Source organism: Salmo salar, chromosome 23, assembly GCF_965601325.2.
Source record: "Salmo salar chromosome 23, fSalSal1, whole genome shotgun sequence".
In the NCBI taxonomy this organism is placed as follows: domain Eukaryota; kingdom Metazoa; phylum Chordata; class Actinopteri; order Salmoniformes; family Salmonidae; genus Salmo; species Salmo salar.
In genome coordinates, this window is record NC_138313.1 from 7,237,183 (window position 1) to 7,255,000 (window position 17,818).

The 17,818-nt window shown below is 45.9% G+C and overlaps 1 protein-coding gene across 7 annotated transcripts in view; it reads left to right on the top strand.

Annotated features, from left to right (window-relative positions):
* LOC106584009 (myomegalin) overlaps positions 1-17,818 on the top strand; it is a 116,807-nt gene that overhangs the window by 82,349 nt on the left and 16,640 nt on the right. For 6 of the 7 annotated variants that reach the window (XM_014168750.3, XM_014168752.3, XM_014168754.3 and 3 more), the window contains 18 exons: positions 136-255; positions 445-537; positions 911-1,120; positions 1,257-1,415; positions 1,506-1,610; positions 1,811-1,948; positions 2,040-2,219; positions 4,006-4,200; positions 4,430-4,697; positions 7,318-7,424; positions 7,613-7,782; positions 8,697-9,066; positions 9,203-9,392; positions 9,529-9,645; positions 9,841-10,351; positions 10,626-10,873; positions 11,629-11,683; positions 17,740-17,818. The exon at positions 17,740-17,818 is cut by the window's right edge and continues 175 nt beyond it. In XM_014168750.3, the coding sequence (XP_014024225.3) occupies positions 136-255; positions 445-537; positions 911-1,120; positions 1,257-1,415; positions 1,506-1,610; positions 1,811-1,948; positions 2,040-2,219; positions 4,006-4,200; positions 4,430-4,697; positions 7,318-7,424; positions 7,613-7,782; positions 8,697-9,066; positions 9,203-9,392; positions 9,529-9,645; positions 9,841-10,351; positions 10,626-10,873; positions 11,629-11,683; positions 17,740-17,818 (3,315 nt within the window). The remainder of the gene's footprint in view (positions 1-135; positions 256-444; positions 538-910; positions 1,121-1,256; positions 1,416-1,505; positions 1,611-1,810; positions 1,949-2,039; positions 2,220-4,005; positions 4,201-4,429; positions 4,698-7,317; positions 7,425-7,612; positions 7,783-8,696; positions 9,067-9,202; positions 9,393-9,528; positions 9,646-9,840; positions 10,352-10,625; positions 10,874-11,628; positions 11,684-17,739) is intronic. The other variant, XM_014168747.3, reaches the window with a different exon arrangement.

Genomic DNA, 17,818 nt, shown 5'->3' on the forward strand with positions numbered 1-17,818 from the left:
TTATTTGTTCAATCTTAAGAAAATAAACACTAAATTGAACTATTATTTCAAAGGCCTGCTTGTAAACTAGTTAATAAAAAAACGAACTACAGTATTAGGTTTTTAGCACTTCTCTGATGTGAATGTGATGTGTAGAAGCTGCAGGTGCGACTCGGGGACATGGAGTGTGAGCTGCGCTTGGTCAAAGAGAAGGCCCAGAGACAGGAACGAAACGTCCTCGACCTCACTGACACTGTCAACAGCAAGGAGACTGAGGTACAGAGGGAGAGAGGGGAAGAGGGAGGGAGAGGGAATGAAGGAGAGGCAAAAAGAGTGAGAGGGAGAGACGGACAAACAGGAAGCGAGATAATGATGCCACTTTACACTGTATTTTGTTCAACAAATGATGAACAATAGGTTACTTCACTCATGTGTTTTTATGTGTTTCGTGGGTCTCCCTCTCAGGCAGCAGAGTTGTACCGGGTCATAGAGGAGCAGAATAACGTGCTGTGTTCTTTGAAAGAGCTGGCCAACAGAACCCAGCTCCAAACACTACAGGTCAGCCCTCCTCCGAACCGTACACACACCTCACACACACACTTTGTACTAAAGTCCTAGAACACTAAAATGCTCTTAAATCTACAGCTGACGTGACGACACCGTCATTTACGGTTTGTGTAGTGTGTTACAATTTTATCAACATGATAATTGAGAGTAATAAGAGCTTGGCTTTCTCCATCTCTAATAGACCTTGTATTAATACACAAGCTTGATAGGATCCTTTGTAATGTCCCACAGTGCTAGTATAGAGAAAGCACAGCTGACCCCAGCACACAGCACATAGAGCTATCTGTAAACCGCCTTCACTCTCTGGCTCTCTTCCACCCACACCCTCCTCATCTCCTCTCTCTCTAACCCGTCTCGGGTGCAGGTGTCTGGGGTAGAGTTATTGCGAGGGCAGGGGGAGGTGCTGGCCCTCCAGGGCTCTCTGTTCCAGGCCCAGCTGGAGCTGCAGGGAAGCCAGAGAGCCCAGCGTCAGGCCACCAGGAGGGAGGAAGACCTCACCAGAGCCCTGCACCGCCTGGAGACAGACCTACAGGGAGTCATGGAGCACAGACACAGTACTGAGAGACACAACCAGGTGTGGGGGGACGGTGTGTGTCTGTGTGTGTGGCTTAGCCTTGCAATGGGGTTATATTTTCATTTTGTGAGTACGTGCATGCGTTTGCTTGTGTGTAAACATTGTATGAGACTTTGATGCTACCTGTCTGCTCTAGGACTTGCATCTGGTGCTTGAGAAAGCTCGATCAGAGCTGCGGCGGAAGGAGGAACAGCTGAAAGAGAAGAAGGGAGAGAGACGGAGAGAGGAGGAGGAGAGAGAGAAGAGCATCCGAGAGCTGAGGACCTCACTACAGACCAAAGAGCAGCTGGTGCAGGTCAGAAACAGACACACACTCACACACCCCATTCACACACCACCTCCCTCATCCGCAGCCTTCCTAACACACTCTGTGCCTGTCTCTCAGGAGTACTCCGAGTTGTTGGACCAACAGCAGGAGCCCAGGGAGAAGAGAGACACTCTCCTCACCAAGCTGAAAGATCGCATCAAGGACAGGGACAGAGCACTGGAGGTGAGAGTCCTAGTCAACGAGAGTTGAACCTCAAAGAAAACATATTACAGATATAAGAGGCGGGCAATTTTCCATCAAACTCATGATACAGGACTGCATGGGTTGCATGGACAGCAGTGTCCTGTATGGTGGTGATTGACAGCTATGTTCCATTAGAGATGCATTACGTTGTTCTATTTCGTTGTGTTCCCTCCCATCAGCGAGCGGTGGATGAGAAGTTCCGCTGTGTGGAGAAGAAGGAGGGAGAGATGCGGAGGCTACAGCGTCTTCTCAGAGAGAAAGAGAGAGACCTGGAGAGACAACACTGTGTACTGTCCAACAACGAAGAGACCATCACGGTACTGATGGACACACACACACACACACACACGCACACGCGCACACACTGGTTACTGAGTTCCTTCTATCTTGTGTGTGTGTGTGTTAAAGAGTCTGGAAGTGCTGGTGCGTGGGAAGGGTTTGGAGCTGGAGCAGGTGTGTGAGGCATGGAGGAGTGTACAGCGCCACCATGAGGACAGGGAGGAGAGACACAGCCGCAGCCTGAGAGAGAGAGACACGCTCATCAGCCAGCTACAGAACGCCCTGCACACACGTACCAATGAGGCTGAGGTGACATGCCCTAATTATACACTTGCCACAGTATACACAGGGGCGAAAATCTGATATCAACTTTGGAGGGGACAATTACATGAAATTTTCTCAAGAGCAATTCCTGAGGGGGACACCAAAAGTAGTGCTGTAACACATAGCCTACATTGTAATATGGTAAATGTATATTGAGGAACCAAAGAAATAAGGTGTTTGCCGTACTCCTAACTACCGGTACCCAAAACTACACAACTAATCACAACAGCAATACCATTGCCTTTAACAAATCTTAGTTCAGTCACCAGCTTAAGTTGAGAGTGGGGGTATCCATGGCATTTTCCAATTATGTTCCTATTTTACAAGTTAAAAAAATGGAGAACCTTTCATAATGTTGCCAAACAAAGACTCAACAAACTTACCTGAGACTCCCTGTCTCTGCCAGTCTGTCCCTGCATATCTGTCCCCAACTCTGCTGTCTGTGTGCCATCTGTTGCCTGCTCGGCCTAATGACATCATTGTGAAACATTTCCATTAGAATTTCATTTCTTTCTAATGAACATTTTATCAACTAGTCTTTGAGATATTAGGCTACTAGGGTTCTTACTTTGCGTTTTGGTGTACTGAAAAATACTCTGATGTCCGTCTTTTATTTTTCTGCCATTTTTCTACCTGGCTGGCTGGCTACACACACAGTGTGTAGGTTATTTACAGTAGGAGATGGGCTTCTATCATCTTATCTTTTATCATTCTATTTGGGCTTCGATCTAAAAAGTAGCTAGCAAATGTGAAACGGATTAAAATGACAAGAGTTGACAGCTGTATGAGTTCACCATTTACACAACATATGCTGCAACCTTTTGTAATTTTAATAGTTTGTTTCATATTGGCTGGCTTCCAACAATAGCTGAATTTGCAAAGCTAGCGAGCACCAATTCCGTTTCAGTGGTGTTTGCTATAATCTTTGCTACCCGGGTTAAATAAAGGTGAAATAAAATAAATAAATAAAAGTTCCCTTGCGACAATTTATCTTTTGTACCGAGACCATTAAATATATTTAAGACAATGGTAGAAGAGAGTGTAGTTCTGTTCAGACTTCAGTTTATCGCTAACCTTATCACAGGGACTTTGAAGCACTAATTTACATCATCTGCATGCTGATCTTGGAATAAATTGACGATTGCAAAGATTCCATCTTTGACGAGGCCACATAAATGGAATAGGTACTAGCTTGCTTAATAGTTAATATTTGTGCCCTAGCTCTGCATATTCAGCTAGTGTGTGTGCGCGATTGACTGGATTAACCTCACGTCAGTTACGTTCATTGAGTGCCTTTCAGACAGTAGACATGACCCCTCTGTTACCTTGCCAACTAAGGAACTGGCAGTGGATCAAACCATTGTGAGGCAAAGGGTGGGGGGGTCGCAATCTTTTGAAACTTAAAAACGCGCTATTAAGTGTCTATAATCAGCACAATTGCTTTCATTGCGTATTATTAATATTATTTAAATTACATAGTTATGTTTCAATGATATATTGGGGGGGACAAATCATATTTTTCCCGGGATGGGGGGGTCGTGTCCCCCCCGGGATTTCCGCCCCTGAGTATACATATACTGTACACCAGCACAAATAGATTTCCGCTGATCAGTGGCAAAATATTTTTAAACTCTTGCTTCTTGATTCTTCACACTATTTGCAATTTCTCGTCTTCTCTCTCTCTCTTTCTCACTCTCCCTCTGTCTCGTTCTCTCCGTCTGTCTCTGTCTCTCTCTCGCTCTCACATTATCTCTTGCTCTCTGCATCTCAGGATCTGACTGGAGCCCTGCTTGGTAAGGTGAAGGCAGATCCCAGTGAGGTGGTGGAGGAGCTGAAGGCTCGCCTCTCTCTGAAGGAGAAACTGTTCCAGGAACTGCTGTCCGACCGCAGCCGCCAGGCTCAGGAGCATCACTCACAGGTCCAGGACCTGCTCAACACCATCGGCACCAGGGACCAGTACATCCAGGTAATAAAACCACACTGGCCTGAGAGCTGTGGTTTGGTATAGCCTGAGGGACTGATTGGGTAGCGAGAATGAGAAGAGAAAGAAAGAGTGAGAGAATGAGAGAGAGAAAGAGACTTCTGCCACAAAGAAGCTGTATTGAGTCAGATCTTTTAATCCCCAAAAACCTCCATCCTTTCCCTCCCTCTCCCTCTCCCTATCCTCCCCTCTCCTCACTGTTCTCCCCCTCCAGGAATCGGCAGGTCGTCTGGGTGAGGTGATGAGTGAGCAGACCGTACGTCTCCAGGAGCTCCGCAGACAGCTGACCTCTTGCTCCCTGGCCTACGGATCTCAGCTAGGCCTCCAGGGTCCAGACTTCCAGGGGACCAGCCAGGACCTCCGGGCCTTGCAGGAGGAACTACGTCTGGCTCTGAGGAGGGAGAGGGAGGCCCAGGCTGAGCTCACAGCCCTCAGGACCCAGGGCACTGCCAGGCCAGCTGACAGGCAGGCAGAGTTTGAAGGTGGGCATCAGAGGAGCATGGGGCTCTGTCTGTAGTGGCACCATCTGTCTGTAGTGGTACCTTTTTTTGGGGGGTGATGATGCTAACCATAGTTAAGACTTCACAATGTTATTTATATATCAGCTAATAGATTTTTTTTTATATGATTTTAGCTTTTTTTGTAAAGCTTTGTGCAATTCTACATTTGTATGTTTTAATTGTGTTATGCATTGGATTATGTTTACAGCAGCTTAGGCATCAAATGCTTCTTTGAACGTATAACCAGTAGGCACAGAAACAGAGGGAAGATATGACTTATGTTTACATACAATACAAGGGATTTTGAACTTTGTATGATAGTGTCGATAGCATCATATGTTTTATGTTATGACTTCAACTATTTATACTAATAACGTGTGTGTGCCTTCGCGTGCTCAACTGCATGATTCATGGTGGTTATATAGCATGTAATGGTATTGCGTGTTGATATACCAGTCTCTGCAATTTGTATAGAATATCTAATAACGACTGCTGCCTGAAGTGTGTGCTTCAAGTTGATTGGAAGTGATGTTTTGCTTTTGCCAGAGTACGGTACATTTCAACAACCATTAATTATTATTATTCGTTTTAGCTCATTGTGTGGGTAAAATCTATAAACTGTTGTCTGAGTGCCACGCTATAAAGACCACGGTATGTAATAATAAAACATTGTTTTCTGACCTTGGGAATCCTCTCTTCGACTAGAGGTTTGTCAAATAGGAATCCTTTCTCCCAGAGACATTACCCGGCACGCGTCTGAATGAGAAACCATTTGATCTGGTAACATGGCAGAAGCTGCTTTTGCTACGGTCTCGACCGTCTGAGTCGCAGGTACTGTGACATCATCATCAATGGAGCACAGACCTTGTGTTGAGCTGAATAAACAAACCTTGTGTTACGCTGTCGGGGTTTATATGGTGTTCATGGTGGGCTCGGCTCCACTGTCCCTCCCGCCTCACCTCCCTCCCTTACTTCCTGCATGAACATAGTCTACATGAGTTGTACACTGGTCATAAACGTATCTATATCCAGTTACGTTAAGATCAATCTCTGTTAATACGCCTGATTCTCTCCACTTTCCAACCTGTCACAGTTGGTTCTACTCAGAGTAATAGGTAGTATCAGTTGAGGTCATTTGTGGATAAAAGGTAAGAAACCCACCTAGATATACAATGTGGATGCATGACTGCATGAGCGTGTGTGAGTATATAACCGTATACACAAAATACCCCCCCCTATTCGATTGTTTGAAGGGCCATGCACATTACCGGTACATAGAAACAAGGGTAGACTTTCCTAGTTGCATGTTTGCTTACATGTCAATCAGATTTCCCTAATCACATTTAAAGGGAAGACCTTAATCCCCAGAGCCCTGTTAGACCCAATGAGCAGAGACATACCTCATGCTGGCCACACCTCTTCTTAAAGTCTGTGTCACTGGTCTCTTGTTGCACAAGCTGTGTCTCCAAAGTACAGCGTCTGTGAAAAGAGAATATTGTATCGCTTAAGTCTCTATCACTCACTCGGCTGTCTGACTGCACAAGATTACAGCCAGCTAGTGCTTAGACATGCATTTGAATGCGTTTCTATTTGAATAGAGTATATTCCTGAAGTCCAACACTAAACAGATTACATAGAGGTCTAGACAAAATGATGGACTATTATATTAGCCCAAGGAGGCCTTATCCTTTTTAGAATGTGCATTCTGCACTCTTTGATGCATTTTAATACACTGCCCTGGCCAATTGCACTTCATATCACATCATCTTCTATTACCTAGTTATACGTCATAAACCTGTAGATTTGATCAATGAAACATTTTGATGATATTAGTTTTAAAAGCATTGTGTTATGCGACCTCCTTACAGTACATTTAAGCTATCTTCTCGTCCCAGGCTATTATTGTGTCATTTTATTTTACTGTAAAATGACTAATATATATGTAAAACTACTCCAATAGCCTTACAGTAAACATTTAAAATGACTCTCCTCCTGGCCCTCTAGTCTGAGATACCTTAGCATGTTACTCCACAGAGCTGTGTCTGTAGGTTTGTATTTACTGTAAACAGTTAAAAGTATCTGCTTACTGTATACTTACAGTATATCTTACAGTTTACCTTACTGCATATCTGCCCGTACAGTAGTATATCCCAGTACAGTGAGATTTCCTCAGAGGAAAATAATGCGTTTCATGTTTGAAGCTTCTCTTCCTGTCATTACTGAGAGGGGGAGAGGTTTATAGGGTGACCACCACCATTACTGAATGCAGGAAGCATCTTTTGTCGATGCGTTCACATCAGTTTGCTTTTTTGGTGGGAAGATTTTGACATACAGAAAGGCCAGGATTGGGGTAGGCTATGTGTGGTATGAAAATGTACAGTATTAAAATGGTTGTTGAATTGTACTCTGGCAGAAGTAAGAAGTGTCAAGGATTTGTATGTTTTAATCAATCTGTTGCCACAAATGCACTCTAGTACTCCATGTCAGTGGGACGTTTTCTTTTCAGGCTTTTCTTTTCAGAACTTGGGTGTATGTATGTGTCCATGTTTTTGCTTATGTTTCAACTAAGAACTGCGTTCTGTGGTCTCGGTTCTCTTTCTAGAATTCAGCTCAGAGGACAATGATAATGTTGAGGTCAACAGTAACTATGCAGACAGCATGGAGGAAGAGGACTTCAAACTGACAGCTCGAACCCTAGTCACCATGCAGGTAGGCCATGTACTGTACCTATAAAATTGAAATAGTGGTAGATTATTTTGTCTGAATTATGTCACATTGAATCCTTCCTATCCGCCACTCATATTTTAGTTGTCAACCTGGGTGATCCAAACACACTGTGGCGATTTTGCACACTCAGCGCTCTCTCGCTCTCGTTTTCTCCACTCTCCTCCAATCAGAACACTGGAGGACCTGGGAAGGGGAAGCTATCCCAAGAGGCAGTGGGAGAGGCCCAGGGGCTGGTGGAGGTGAAGCAGCTGGTGCAACAGAAGAGGGTGGTGGAGAGAGAGCTGCAGGAGCTCAAGGCTCAGCTGGAGAAGGCTGGCTTCTCCTCCCTGTACAGGATGAGGTAACGCACGCTGACTGCATATATGTTATTATGAAACATGATATAAATACAGTATACACTGAGTGTACAAAACATTAAGGACACCTTCCTAATATTGAGTTGAACCCCCGTTTGTCCTCAGAACAGCCTTATTTCATTGGGGCATAGATACTACGAGGTGTCGAAAGCGTTCCACAGGGATGCTGGCCCATGTTGACTCCATTGCTTCCTACAGTTGTGTCAAGTTGGCTCGATGTCATTTGGGTGGTGGACCATTTTTGATACACACAGGCAACTGTTGAGCGTGAAAAACTCAGCAGCGTTGCAGTTCTTGACACAAACCGGTGTGCCTGGCACCTACTAGCATACCTCGTTCAAAGGCACTTAAATCTTTTGTCTTGCCCATTCACCCTCTGAATGGCACACATACAAAATCCGTGTCTCAGTTGTCTCAAGACTTAAAAATCCTTCTTTAACCTGTCTCCCCTTCTTTTACACTGATTGAAGTGGACATAATTATATATATTATTTTACCTTTTACCCCTTTTTCTCTGCAATTTCATGATTTCATGAATTTCAAATTGGTAGTTACAGTCTTGTCCCATCGCTGCAACTCCCGTACGGACTCGGGAGAGGCGAAGGTCAAGAGCCATGCGATTGAAATGGATTTAACAAGTGACATCAATAAGGGATCATAGCTTTCACCTGGATTCACCTGGTCAGTCTATGTCATGGAAAGAGCAGGTGTCCTTAATGTTTTGTTCACTCAGTGTATATATGAATGAAAGTGAATGAGAATAAATGAAAGTGAACAAGATTAAAATAATGAAAATATGTCCTTGTTCATACAACTAACGCCTGTGGTTTTCACCCTGGTTTGAGCAGTGGATATGAGAGGTGCTAGTTGAGATGTGTCTGTGTTCTCTCTCACACAGGAAAGCCCTCTTCAGCCTACGCATGGAGAACACGGAGTTGAAGTCTCACCAGACAGAGAGACAGTCAGAGACTGACCCCAGGGATGAACAGAGATTCCTGGAAGAAGGGGAGGATAAAGAAAAGCTGGATGTGGCGGGGGAGGTAGAGCAACTGTGTGGAGTTGATCTATCTGATGGCTGGGAGGATGAGCGTCTGTCCCAGGGGAAGCGCTGTGCCCCCAGGCCCACCTTGAGAGACCCTGGCCTGGGGAAGAGACACTGCACTAGGACTGTCTCTCTGGACCTGGGAGCCCTGCTGTCCCAATCCACACAGGAAGGGGAAGACATCACACCAAATGATACTCTAATAACGCATGCTACTGTATGTATGGTAGGTCAACTGTGAGAGGCCCATCGACTGATTACCTCAAGAAAGGAATATCATTCTAAATATTTAAACAAGCCTGAGATGAATCGCTACATCTCTATGGACACAACACTGACGTTACTCTGGTCCTGTGTTGCAGGATGATGATGAGGAGGAGGCAGGAGGAGGAGAAGCTGGAGACAGGAAGCGGAGCCCCACAGAAACAGTGATGGTTGAGAATGCTGTGCGGCTCCGGCTGGAGAGCAAGGAGCTGCAGGAGAGACTCGTGGTTTCTGAGGCCACTGTGGAGGCTCAGGCTGAACGGCTCAAAGGCTACAGAGATCTACTGAGTGAGTCAATGCACCATCACCACACATACGCACACATGCACATATGCACACATACTGTTTGTCTATCACACATACGGTAATATGCTACATGCATTAATTCTAATGTATCGTTCTCTCTTTCTCTCTCTCTCTCTAGTGGAGGCGTCTGTGAAGCGGGACAGTAAGCAGGTCCAGGTGGATCTACAGGACATGGGCTATGAGACGTGTGGTCGCAGTGAGAACGAGGCTGAGAGGGAGGAGACCAGCAGCCCAGGTACTTACTATTACTATTGACGCTACAAATACCAGCAGGTCATTTTTTTTTTACACTAAAGTATTGCTGTACTCTGCAATACTTGAGGGTTATTGGGAGATTTAAACAATCTACTATGGTTTAGTAAAGCCACAAGAGGGCAGTACTGTATTTCAGTTGTCTAACCCACGTCCCCTCCCTTCCTGTTCCCCGCAGAGTTTGACGATCTGGAGATGTGCACGTCTCTGGAATGCGGCGGCTCCCAGTGGTGGTCAGGCGTTGTGCATCCTGGGAAGGCCAGTCCTCCAACATCAACCTCCGAGGCTGATGACTTCACATCTCTCCAGCGATTGGTTGAGGACCTGCGCTCGCAACTCTCCCACTCCCAGACGGTGATCCGGAGCCTCCAGGGCCGCCTGCGCTCCCTCTCCACCTCCAGTGACCTCTTCGGCCCCTCCAACGGCCCCTCCACCCCCCGCAAGGTCAATTGGGCCTTCCAGTTCCAGTCCTCGCTCTCCCAGAGCGGCCTGGATGAGGACGAGGGCTGGGAGTCGTCTGGTGGGGGTCTAGGGCCCTCCCCACATCACCCCAAACCCGACAAGGATCTCCAGGAGCTGGTGTCTCGCGTGGGAGCCCTGGAGGACCAGCTGAGGAAGGTCAAAGGGACCCAAGCAGGGACTCCAGGGCTCCCTGCAGAGGGAAAGGCTGCCATCTGGCCTGGGCCTGGGTAGGTAGCACCACCACTAACCCTGGTCCACATGTTAGAATGTATGCCGTATACAGTTAGAGTATCACAGCAGATGAATTTACAGTAAACACAGTATATGTGACCCATGCTGGAATGGAAACCACAATCCTCTTGTTGCTAGAAAATCCACTGACTCATGGGAACCAGTTGGTTTCATATTGACGCTTCCTTCTTCATCTGTCTCATGTTAACTCTTCCTTCTCCCTATGTCTGTCTCCTAATGACTTTTCCTTCTACCTCTGTCTCCTTGCAGGAAGTTTGATACCCTAATACAGGCGCAGGCCCGTGAGCTGTCGCACCTGCGCCAGAGGATGCGAGAGGGGCGTGGCGTGTGCCACATCCTGACCCAGCACCTGGGCGACACCACCAAGGCCTTTGAGGAGCTGCTGCGTGCCAATGACATTGACTACTACATGGGCCAGAGCTTCAGAGAACAGCTGGCGCAGAGCAGCGCCCTGGCACAGAGAGTCAGCACCAAGATCAGCGGACGTGAGTGGAGAGGTGAACGCACATGTAGACACATAAGATATGCACCATTGCACACAAATAGCACTTACTGGACACGAAGACACACAAATCGTTCACAATTTACATATAGCGCTGGCAAAATTATCGTAACCTATAATTATGGACAATAACCTTGATTTGATTTGATTTGACCGGGAACCAAAAATGTGTTGCATCAAAATTGTCTTAATACATTTATTTTAGGAGAAGGGGGGTTTTAACTTCATCTGCAAGTCGATATAGTTTTCCCAATAGCAGTTTTACATTTTTACATGAAGTGGGTAAAGATTTGAATCATTTTATGAGCAGAATGGCACGGTCAGAAGGAGAAACTTAATTTCCAAAAGTTGCAAGCGGTCAAATCCATTTGTTTTTGAGACAGGGGTGTCACTAAAACTATATTTTATTCATTAGGTATGTCGTATTTAATTTTCAAAGATGCCTTATGATGCATTACAAGCTCAAAACATTTTTCAACAAAAATGACAATTATAACAATAACCGTGGCCATTTGCGTGATATTTAATCCTTACCCAAAATGACATAATCGTTACAGCCCTAATTACACGATACCCATGAGATAACGGGTAGCTAATATACTCAATCTTCAACATCTTTTAACTTTACAACAGACATTTGCAAACACAATTTCTCAGTCACGTCCAGTCATGTCCAACAAGTCATAGCATGAGTGTGTGTGACCTTGTGTGTGTATTATCCTTATATAAAGTGCTAATGTCTCTCTTCAGGGGATCATCCAGAGATTCATGATGACAAGACTGGCACAGAGCTGCTCGCCATACGGTATGCGTCTGCCAATTTGCTTTCTGTGTGCGTATGTGTGTGTTTGCAACAGTGTGACATGAATGCAACAGTATTTCATCAGTATCAGTGTCATCTCTATTGTATTGTTGGTAACTCCTCTGTATAGCAGTAGAGTTTGGCAGTTGGAAAATATTGATTGTTGAGGGCATGTGTGTCCTTCACTGGGATTCTCTCTCTCTGGTTTGTCACTTGATCAGTGATCCACACAGAAAATCAATTAGTCTGATTAACTCACTGGTAGACCAGCAGACTGGACAGTTGGCTGTGACGATCATCAGAGATTAAGATAATCAGTTGCTCATGTCGCCGACGACATCGGATCTCAATCCGATACACCACTGTGACTGTTATTGTTGGGGTGTAATCTCTTTGAAAACTACTGAGAGACAGATCTCTCCATTTCCCTCTTTTCCTTTCCTAAGTCTATCCACTATATTTCTCTGCCTGTCTTTTTTTCGCTCAATCATCTTTGCCCTCTCTCTTTCTCAGTCTCTCTAGTCCCTTCAACCTCATGCTGGTAGGGTGGCTGGTTTTATAGCGTTAGCAACATTAGCGTTAAGGCAAACATGTTGAGTCAGGGCCATGTGATGTCACCACTGCTAACCAGCCCCATGGCGACAGTCATTGGAGAGTTGCGTTGTGATTGGATGAACCCACTGCCCTCCCTCCGCCTCCCTCTGATCGTTGTGGCAGCAGCCTCAGACCGCCACGGGGGGATTTGGTTGCTGAGAAGGCATCCTTTTTTTCTTTCCATCGTGTCTGTCTGTCTGTCTGTCTGTCTGTCTGTCTGTCTGTCTGTCTGTCTGTCTGTCTGTCTGTGTGTGTGTGTGTGTGTCTGTGTGTGTGTCTGTGTCTGTGTGTGTGTGTGTGTGTGTGTGTGTGTGTGTGTGTGTGTGTGTGTGTGTGTGTGTGTGTGTGTGTGTGTGTGTGTGTGTGAGAGAGAGTGAGAATTAGCCCGTCAACCAGGCTACAGTGTTGTGGGCACGCAGACAAGACTCACACTGTCTTGTGTTTGGGTTCAGACTCGGAGATGGAGGAGTGTGTGTGTATGAGAGAGGGAGAGAGACAAAAACACAATGAACAGAACCTGACAAACATTGTATTCCTGTGTCAGCTTGTATGGTACTGTATCTTTTTTTATCTCTTCATCCCTGAGCTGTGCTCATCGCGTGACGTGGTCCTCATAGAGTCGACTGGTGCTGAATAACCTCTGAATAACTACAACGACTGTCCCGGTTTGTGGGGTCATACTGTGCAGCCAGGGGCCTGTTGGGTCAGCCTGTCTGCTGGATGGCCTTGGTATCTGGGTGCATCTGATTACAGAGTGTCCCAGCCAGTTAGAGGGGCAGGCAGTTACAGACAGGGGCAGGCGGACAGAGACTTACGGACCAGAGCAGAACATTAGAGCACAGTAAGGTGCTAGCCATCGCTGGTCCAGGCTAATACTGAAAAGGTAGTCGCTTTCTGTCTCTGGTCCAGGCTATTGCTAAAGAACAGTCTCTGTTTCCCTCTTCTGAAGTAGTGGCACAGGCTGCATATGAGAAGACACTATGTCCTATTCCCTATACTGCACTACTTTTGACTCACATGCACTACATACGCCACTCAATTAGTATTTGGTAGGATTGCCTTTAAATTGTTTAACTTGGGTCAAACGTTTCGGATAGCCTTCCACAAGCTTTCCACAATAAGTTGGGGGAATTTTGGCCCATTCCTCCTGACATAGCTGGTGTAACTGAGTCAGGTTTGTAGGGCTCCTTGTTCGAACACGCTTTTTCAGTTCTGCCCACGAAATTTCTATAGGTTTGAGTTTAGGGCTTTGTGATGGCCACTCCAATACCTTGACTTTGTTGTCCTTAAGCCATTTTGCCACAACTTTGGAAGTATGCTTGGGGTCATTGTCCACTTGGAAGATGCATTTGTGACCAAGCTTTAACTTCCTGACTGATGTCTTGAGATGTTGCTTCAATATATCCACATAATTTTCCTACCTCATGATGCCATCTATTTTGTGAAGTGCACCAGTCCCTCCTGCTGTAAAGCACCCCCACAACATGATGCTGCCACCCCCGTGCTTCACGGTTGGGATGGTGTTCTTCGGCTTGCAAGCCTCCCCCTTTTTCCTCCAAAGATAACGATGGTCATTATGGCCAAACAGTTCTATTTTTGTTTCATCAGCCCAGAGGACATTTCTCCAAAAAGTACAATATGTTTCCCCATGTGCAGTTGCAAACCGTAGTCTGGCTTTTTTTATGGTGGTTTTGGAGCAGTGGCTTCTTCCTTGCTGAGCGGCCTTTCAGGTTATGTCGATATAGGACTCGTTTTACTGTGGATATAGATACTTTTGTACCTGTTTCCTCCAGCATCTTCACAAGGTCCTTTGCTGTTGTTCTGGGATTGATTTGCACTTTTCGCACCAAAGTACGCTCATCTCTAGGAGACAGAACACGTCTCCGTCCCGAGCGGTATGACGGCTGCGTGGTCCCATGGTGTTTATACTTGCGTGCCATTGTTTGTACAGATGAACATGGTACCTTCAGGCATTTGGAAATTGCTCCGAAGGATGAACCAGACTTGTTGAGGTCTACAACTTTTTTTCTGAGGTCTTGGCTGTTTTGTTTTGATTTTCCCATGATGTCAAGCAAAGAGGCACTGAGTTTGAAGGTAGGCCTTGAAATACATCCACAGGTACATCTCCAAATGACTCATTTGATGTCCATTAGCCTATTAGAATCTTCTAAAGCCATGACATCTTTTTTAAGGCACAGTCAACTTAGTGTATGGTAACTTCTGACCCACTGGAATTGTGATACAGTGAATTAATCTCTCTGAAAACAATTGTTGGAAAAATGACTTGTGTCATGCACAAAGTAGATGTCCTAACTGACTTGCCAAAACTATAGTTTGTTAACAAGAAATTTGTGGAGTGGTTGAAAAACGAGTTTTAATGACTCCAACCTAAGTGTATGTAAACTTCCGAATTCAACTGTAAGTGCACTATAGGGAATAGGATGTAATTTCATGTCAGAAGCAGCCATGGCCGAATAGCTCCCAGGCACAGACAACATCTTCGGTGTCAGCATAGAATCCCACCTCTGTGCCATTCAAGGGTGTTGGGGAAGTATACAATAAACACAGAGTAGCAGTAACTGTGTCCCAGCTCTCCTCTGTTTCTGCCCCTTTGCTCGGCTAGAGTTCTTCTCTCATTTAAAGCATAAATGGAGAGATTCTGATTTGGAGGACTGCTTTCCCCTAGAGTTCATGTGTCGTTACAGGGTTGAGAGCAGGGTCAGCCATTGCATTTTGGGTAATTAGAGGTGCCTCTCGCTGTCTTATATAAGAGAGAGGATGGAGAGAGAGAAAGCGAGAGAGTAGGATGGAGAGAGAGAGAAGCTGAGCCAGGGGATATATCCCTGCAGTACTGCCACACAGATGGACAACCAGATGCGGAGGACTTAAATGTGTTTTATTGCCATTTGACTCATTTAGGACAAGCCCTTAATTGAGTGAGTGAAAAGAGGGGATTTGTATTGATTTGATTCCCTTGCATGTGCCTTCTCGCGAGAGTGAACTGAAATAGGTCAGGAGCATCTAAATCTACAGAGAGAGGGAGACACAGAGTGAAACAGAGAGAGGGAGAGAGAGAGAGAGACGCAGAGTGAAACAGAGGGAGGGAGTGCGCGAGAGCATCACTTTGCCCCACAAATAGCAAGAGAAGAGCAAAGCCTAGTATAGAGCATGTTCCAGCACAGGCTCAGCTTGTCCATTTCTAAAACTACAGGAGCACTACGGAGAAGCAGGGCTATATTACATGTGCAATGGTGGATTCTCTGAATACTGCATTTGATTCATACTAAGCCCTGGGACTTTTTAAAAGGGGATGCATTGACTACAGTACCTGGAATTCTATTTTGGACCTTAACCTTGTGGATTTTAGACAAATGCTTTGTTCCTTTTTTGAAGTATACAACCTCTTCAAAAATCCAGTTTGAGGTAAAATGTAATAAACAAAAAATGTTGGGGTGAGGAACAGATGTTCCCCTCACACTGCAGAACCTGCAGACAGAAGGGCTTAGAAGAACAACATTTGACAAAGGGCCAGATGGGGACAGGTTTTTTGGGCCAGCGCTGCAGTGTGGGTTGTAAAACACACTGAAGAGACTGACTAGGGTTATCTGACTCTTTGCGTTTGACCATTCAGCCCCGGATACACCGGCCTAATATCACTCTCTGCTCTCTCCGTCTCTGGAAAAACACCACTCTCTCCGGTCGCTCTGTTTTGTGTTTGGCTGCTGGTGGGAAAAGAGGGAAGAAACAGCGGTTTCCTTGAATGCAGGATTGGATGCTCTCTCTTCTTCCCCGAGGGACACAGAGAGAAAGAGGGAGACAGAGCTACTGAGACAGAGCTACTGCTCTCCTCAATGTGAATTAACTGTCCTCCATGCTGTACCAAAACACCAGTGCTTCTTTAAAGCAAATATAACTGGCATCATTGTGCTCGCTTAGCATAAAAAGCTAGTTCTTATCACAACAACGGAGGAAACGCCACCTGATCTAAGTTACTGCACAGCAGATTTGGGATTTGTGGGACATTGTTGGGCTTGTCTGTACTGGACTGGCCTGGATAAGGTGCTGCTTACAAGACTGCACTAGTTATAGTCACAGCCCACACACACATTTGCGCATCCGTATCCTCATTCTGTGTGTGTGTGATGTGTGGCGGCGGTGGAGACAGCCAGCAGATCGGCCTACTCCCCTGGACGTCTCTGAAACCAGGCCTAATCTGAGGATTTACTCTGCTTTTCACCTGATTGCTTACGACCAGTCATCCCTCTATCCCTGTCTCCATCCCTTCCTCTGGCCCGTTCCCCCTTTCCTAACCTAACTAACACTCCGGGGATCATGTCCTTGGCAGTAAGCTAATGAGCACTCCTCGTTTACCGTGGGTACCCAGCTGAGAGGCGTTGCCCCGGCGACGACCCCTCACGACGAGGACAGCGACTGTCTCGCTGGTTTGGAAGAGGAGGAGCAGGAGGAGGAGGAGCAGAGAGGCCAGGATAGCGGCTCTCTGGCCCAGGGAGGAGGGCCTTTGGTGGGGCAGGCTGGCCAGGTGAGCATGGGGCCCGAGCCCATAGCTCCACTCTGGAAGGCCATGCTGTCTAAGAGAAGCCCTCTGTACAGAGACTCTCTGTTCTCCTTCTCTCTGTGGGAGAGCCGGGCCCAGGAGAGAGAACTGGCCCTGTACAGAAAACACACTGAAATAGAGAGAAGGGCCCTGCACAGGCAGCTGGAGAAGTAAGAATCTTACATTAATTGTTGTAGTAACGTGAGAGTGATAGTAATAGTAATCGTTAACTGTGTACTATACAGTAAGTCCTTCAGATGAGAAGCCAGTGCTGGACTGCAAATGGATACACAAGTCCGCTGCGTGTGTGTGTGTGGGGGGGGGGGGGGGGGGGGGGATCAGCCTGGCGCTGGTTTAGATTGGTGAGATGAGGTGACCTTCACCCTGAAATGACTCTGCTATCAATTCATTAATTCAGATAAGGGGGAACAGCCTGTGTGTTTGTGTGCGTACATATGTGTCTTTCTTTTTTTATTTATTCTTCAATATTTAATGACTTTGTACCTCTTTAATATGTGTTCTATTTATTTTGTGTTCTTTTGTCTTGTCCTGTTCACTGTTGTAATGTGTATGCCTCTTGGCCAGGTCATTATTGTAAATGAGAATTGGTTCTCATTTGACTTATCTGGTTAAATAAAGGTGAAATCAAAATAAAAGAAGTAAGACCTTATGTGAGCTGATGTGCCAGTCTGTCTATCAGCCTGGTCATTGGTCACCTCTGTGTCTGTGTCTCTGTTGATCCCTGTTTATCTTTCTGTTGGCAGTAAGAAGCTTCAGCTTCGGGAAGGATAGGATCATCAAGCATCTTTCTTTGTCTGTACGGCAAGGACAGTAGGGTGTCTAGGCCAGGACAGAACAGCTAATGGTCATGGATCACTGAATGTATCCCTGTATGTTTGTGTGTGTACAGGCTGAGTAAGGAACTTCAACAGAAGGATAAGGTCATTGAGTCTCTCCAAGCCAAACTCAACCAGCGCCAGCCTCGTTCT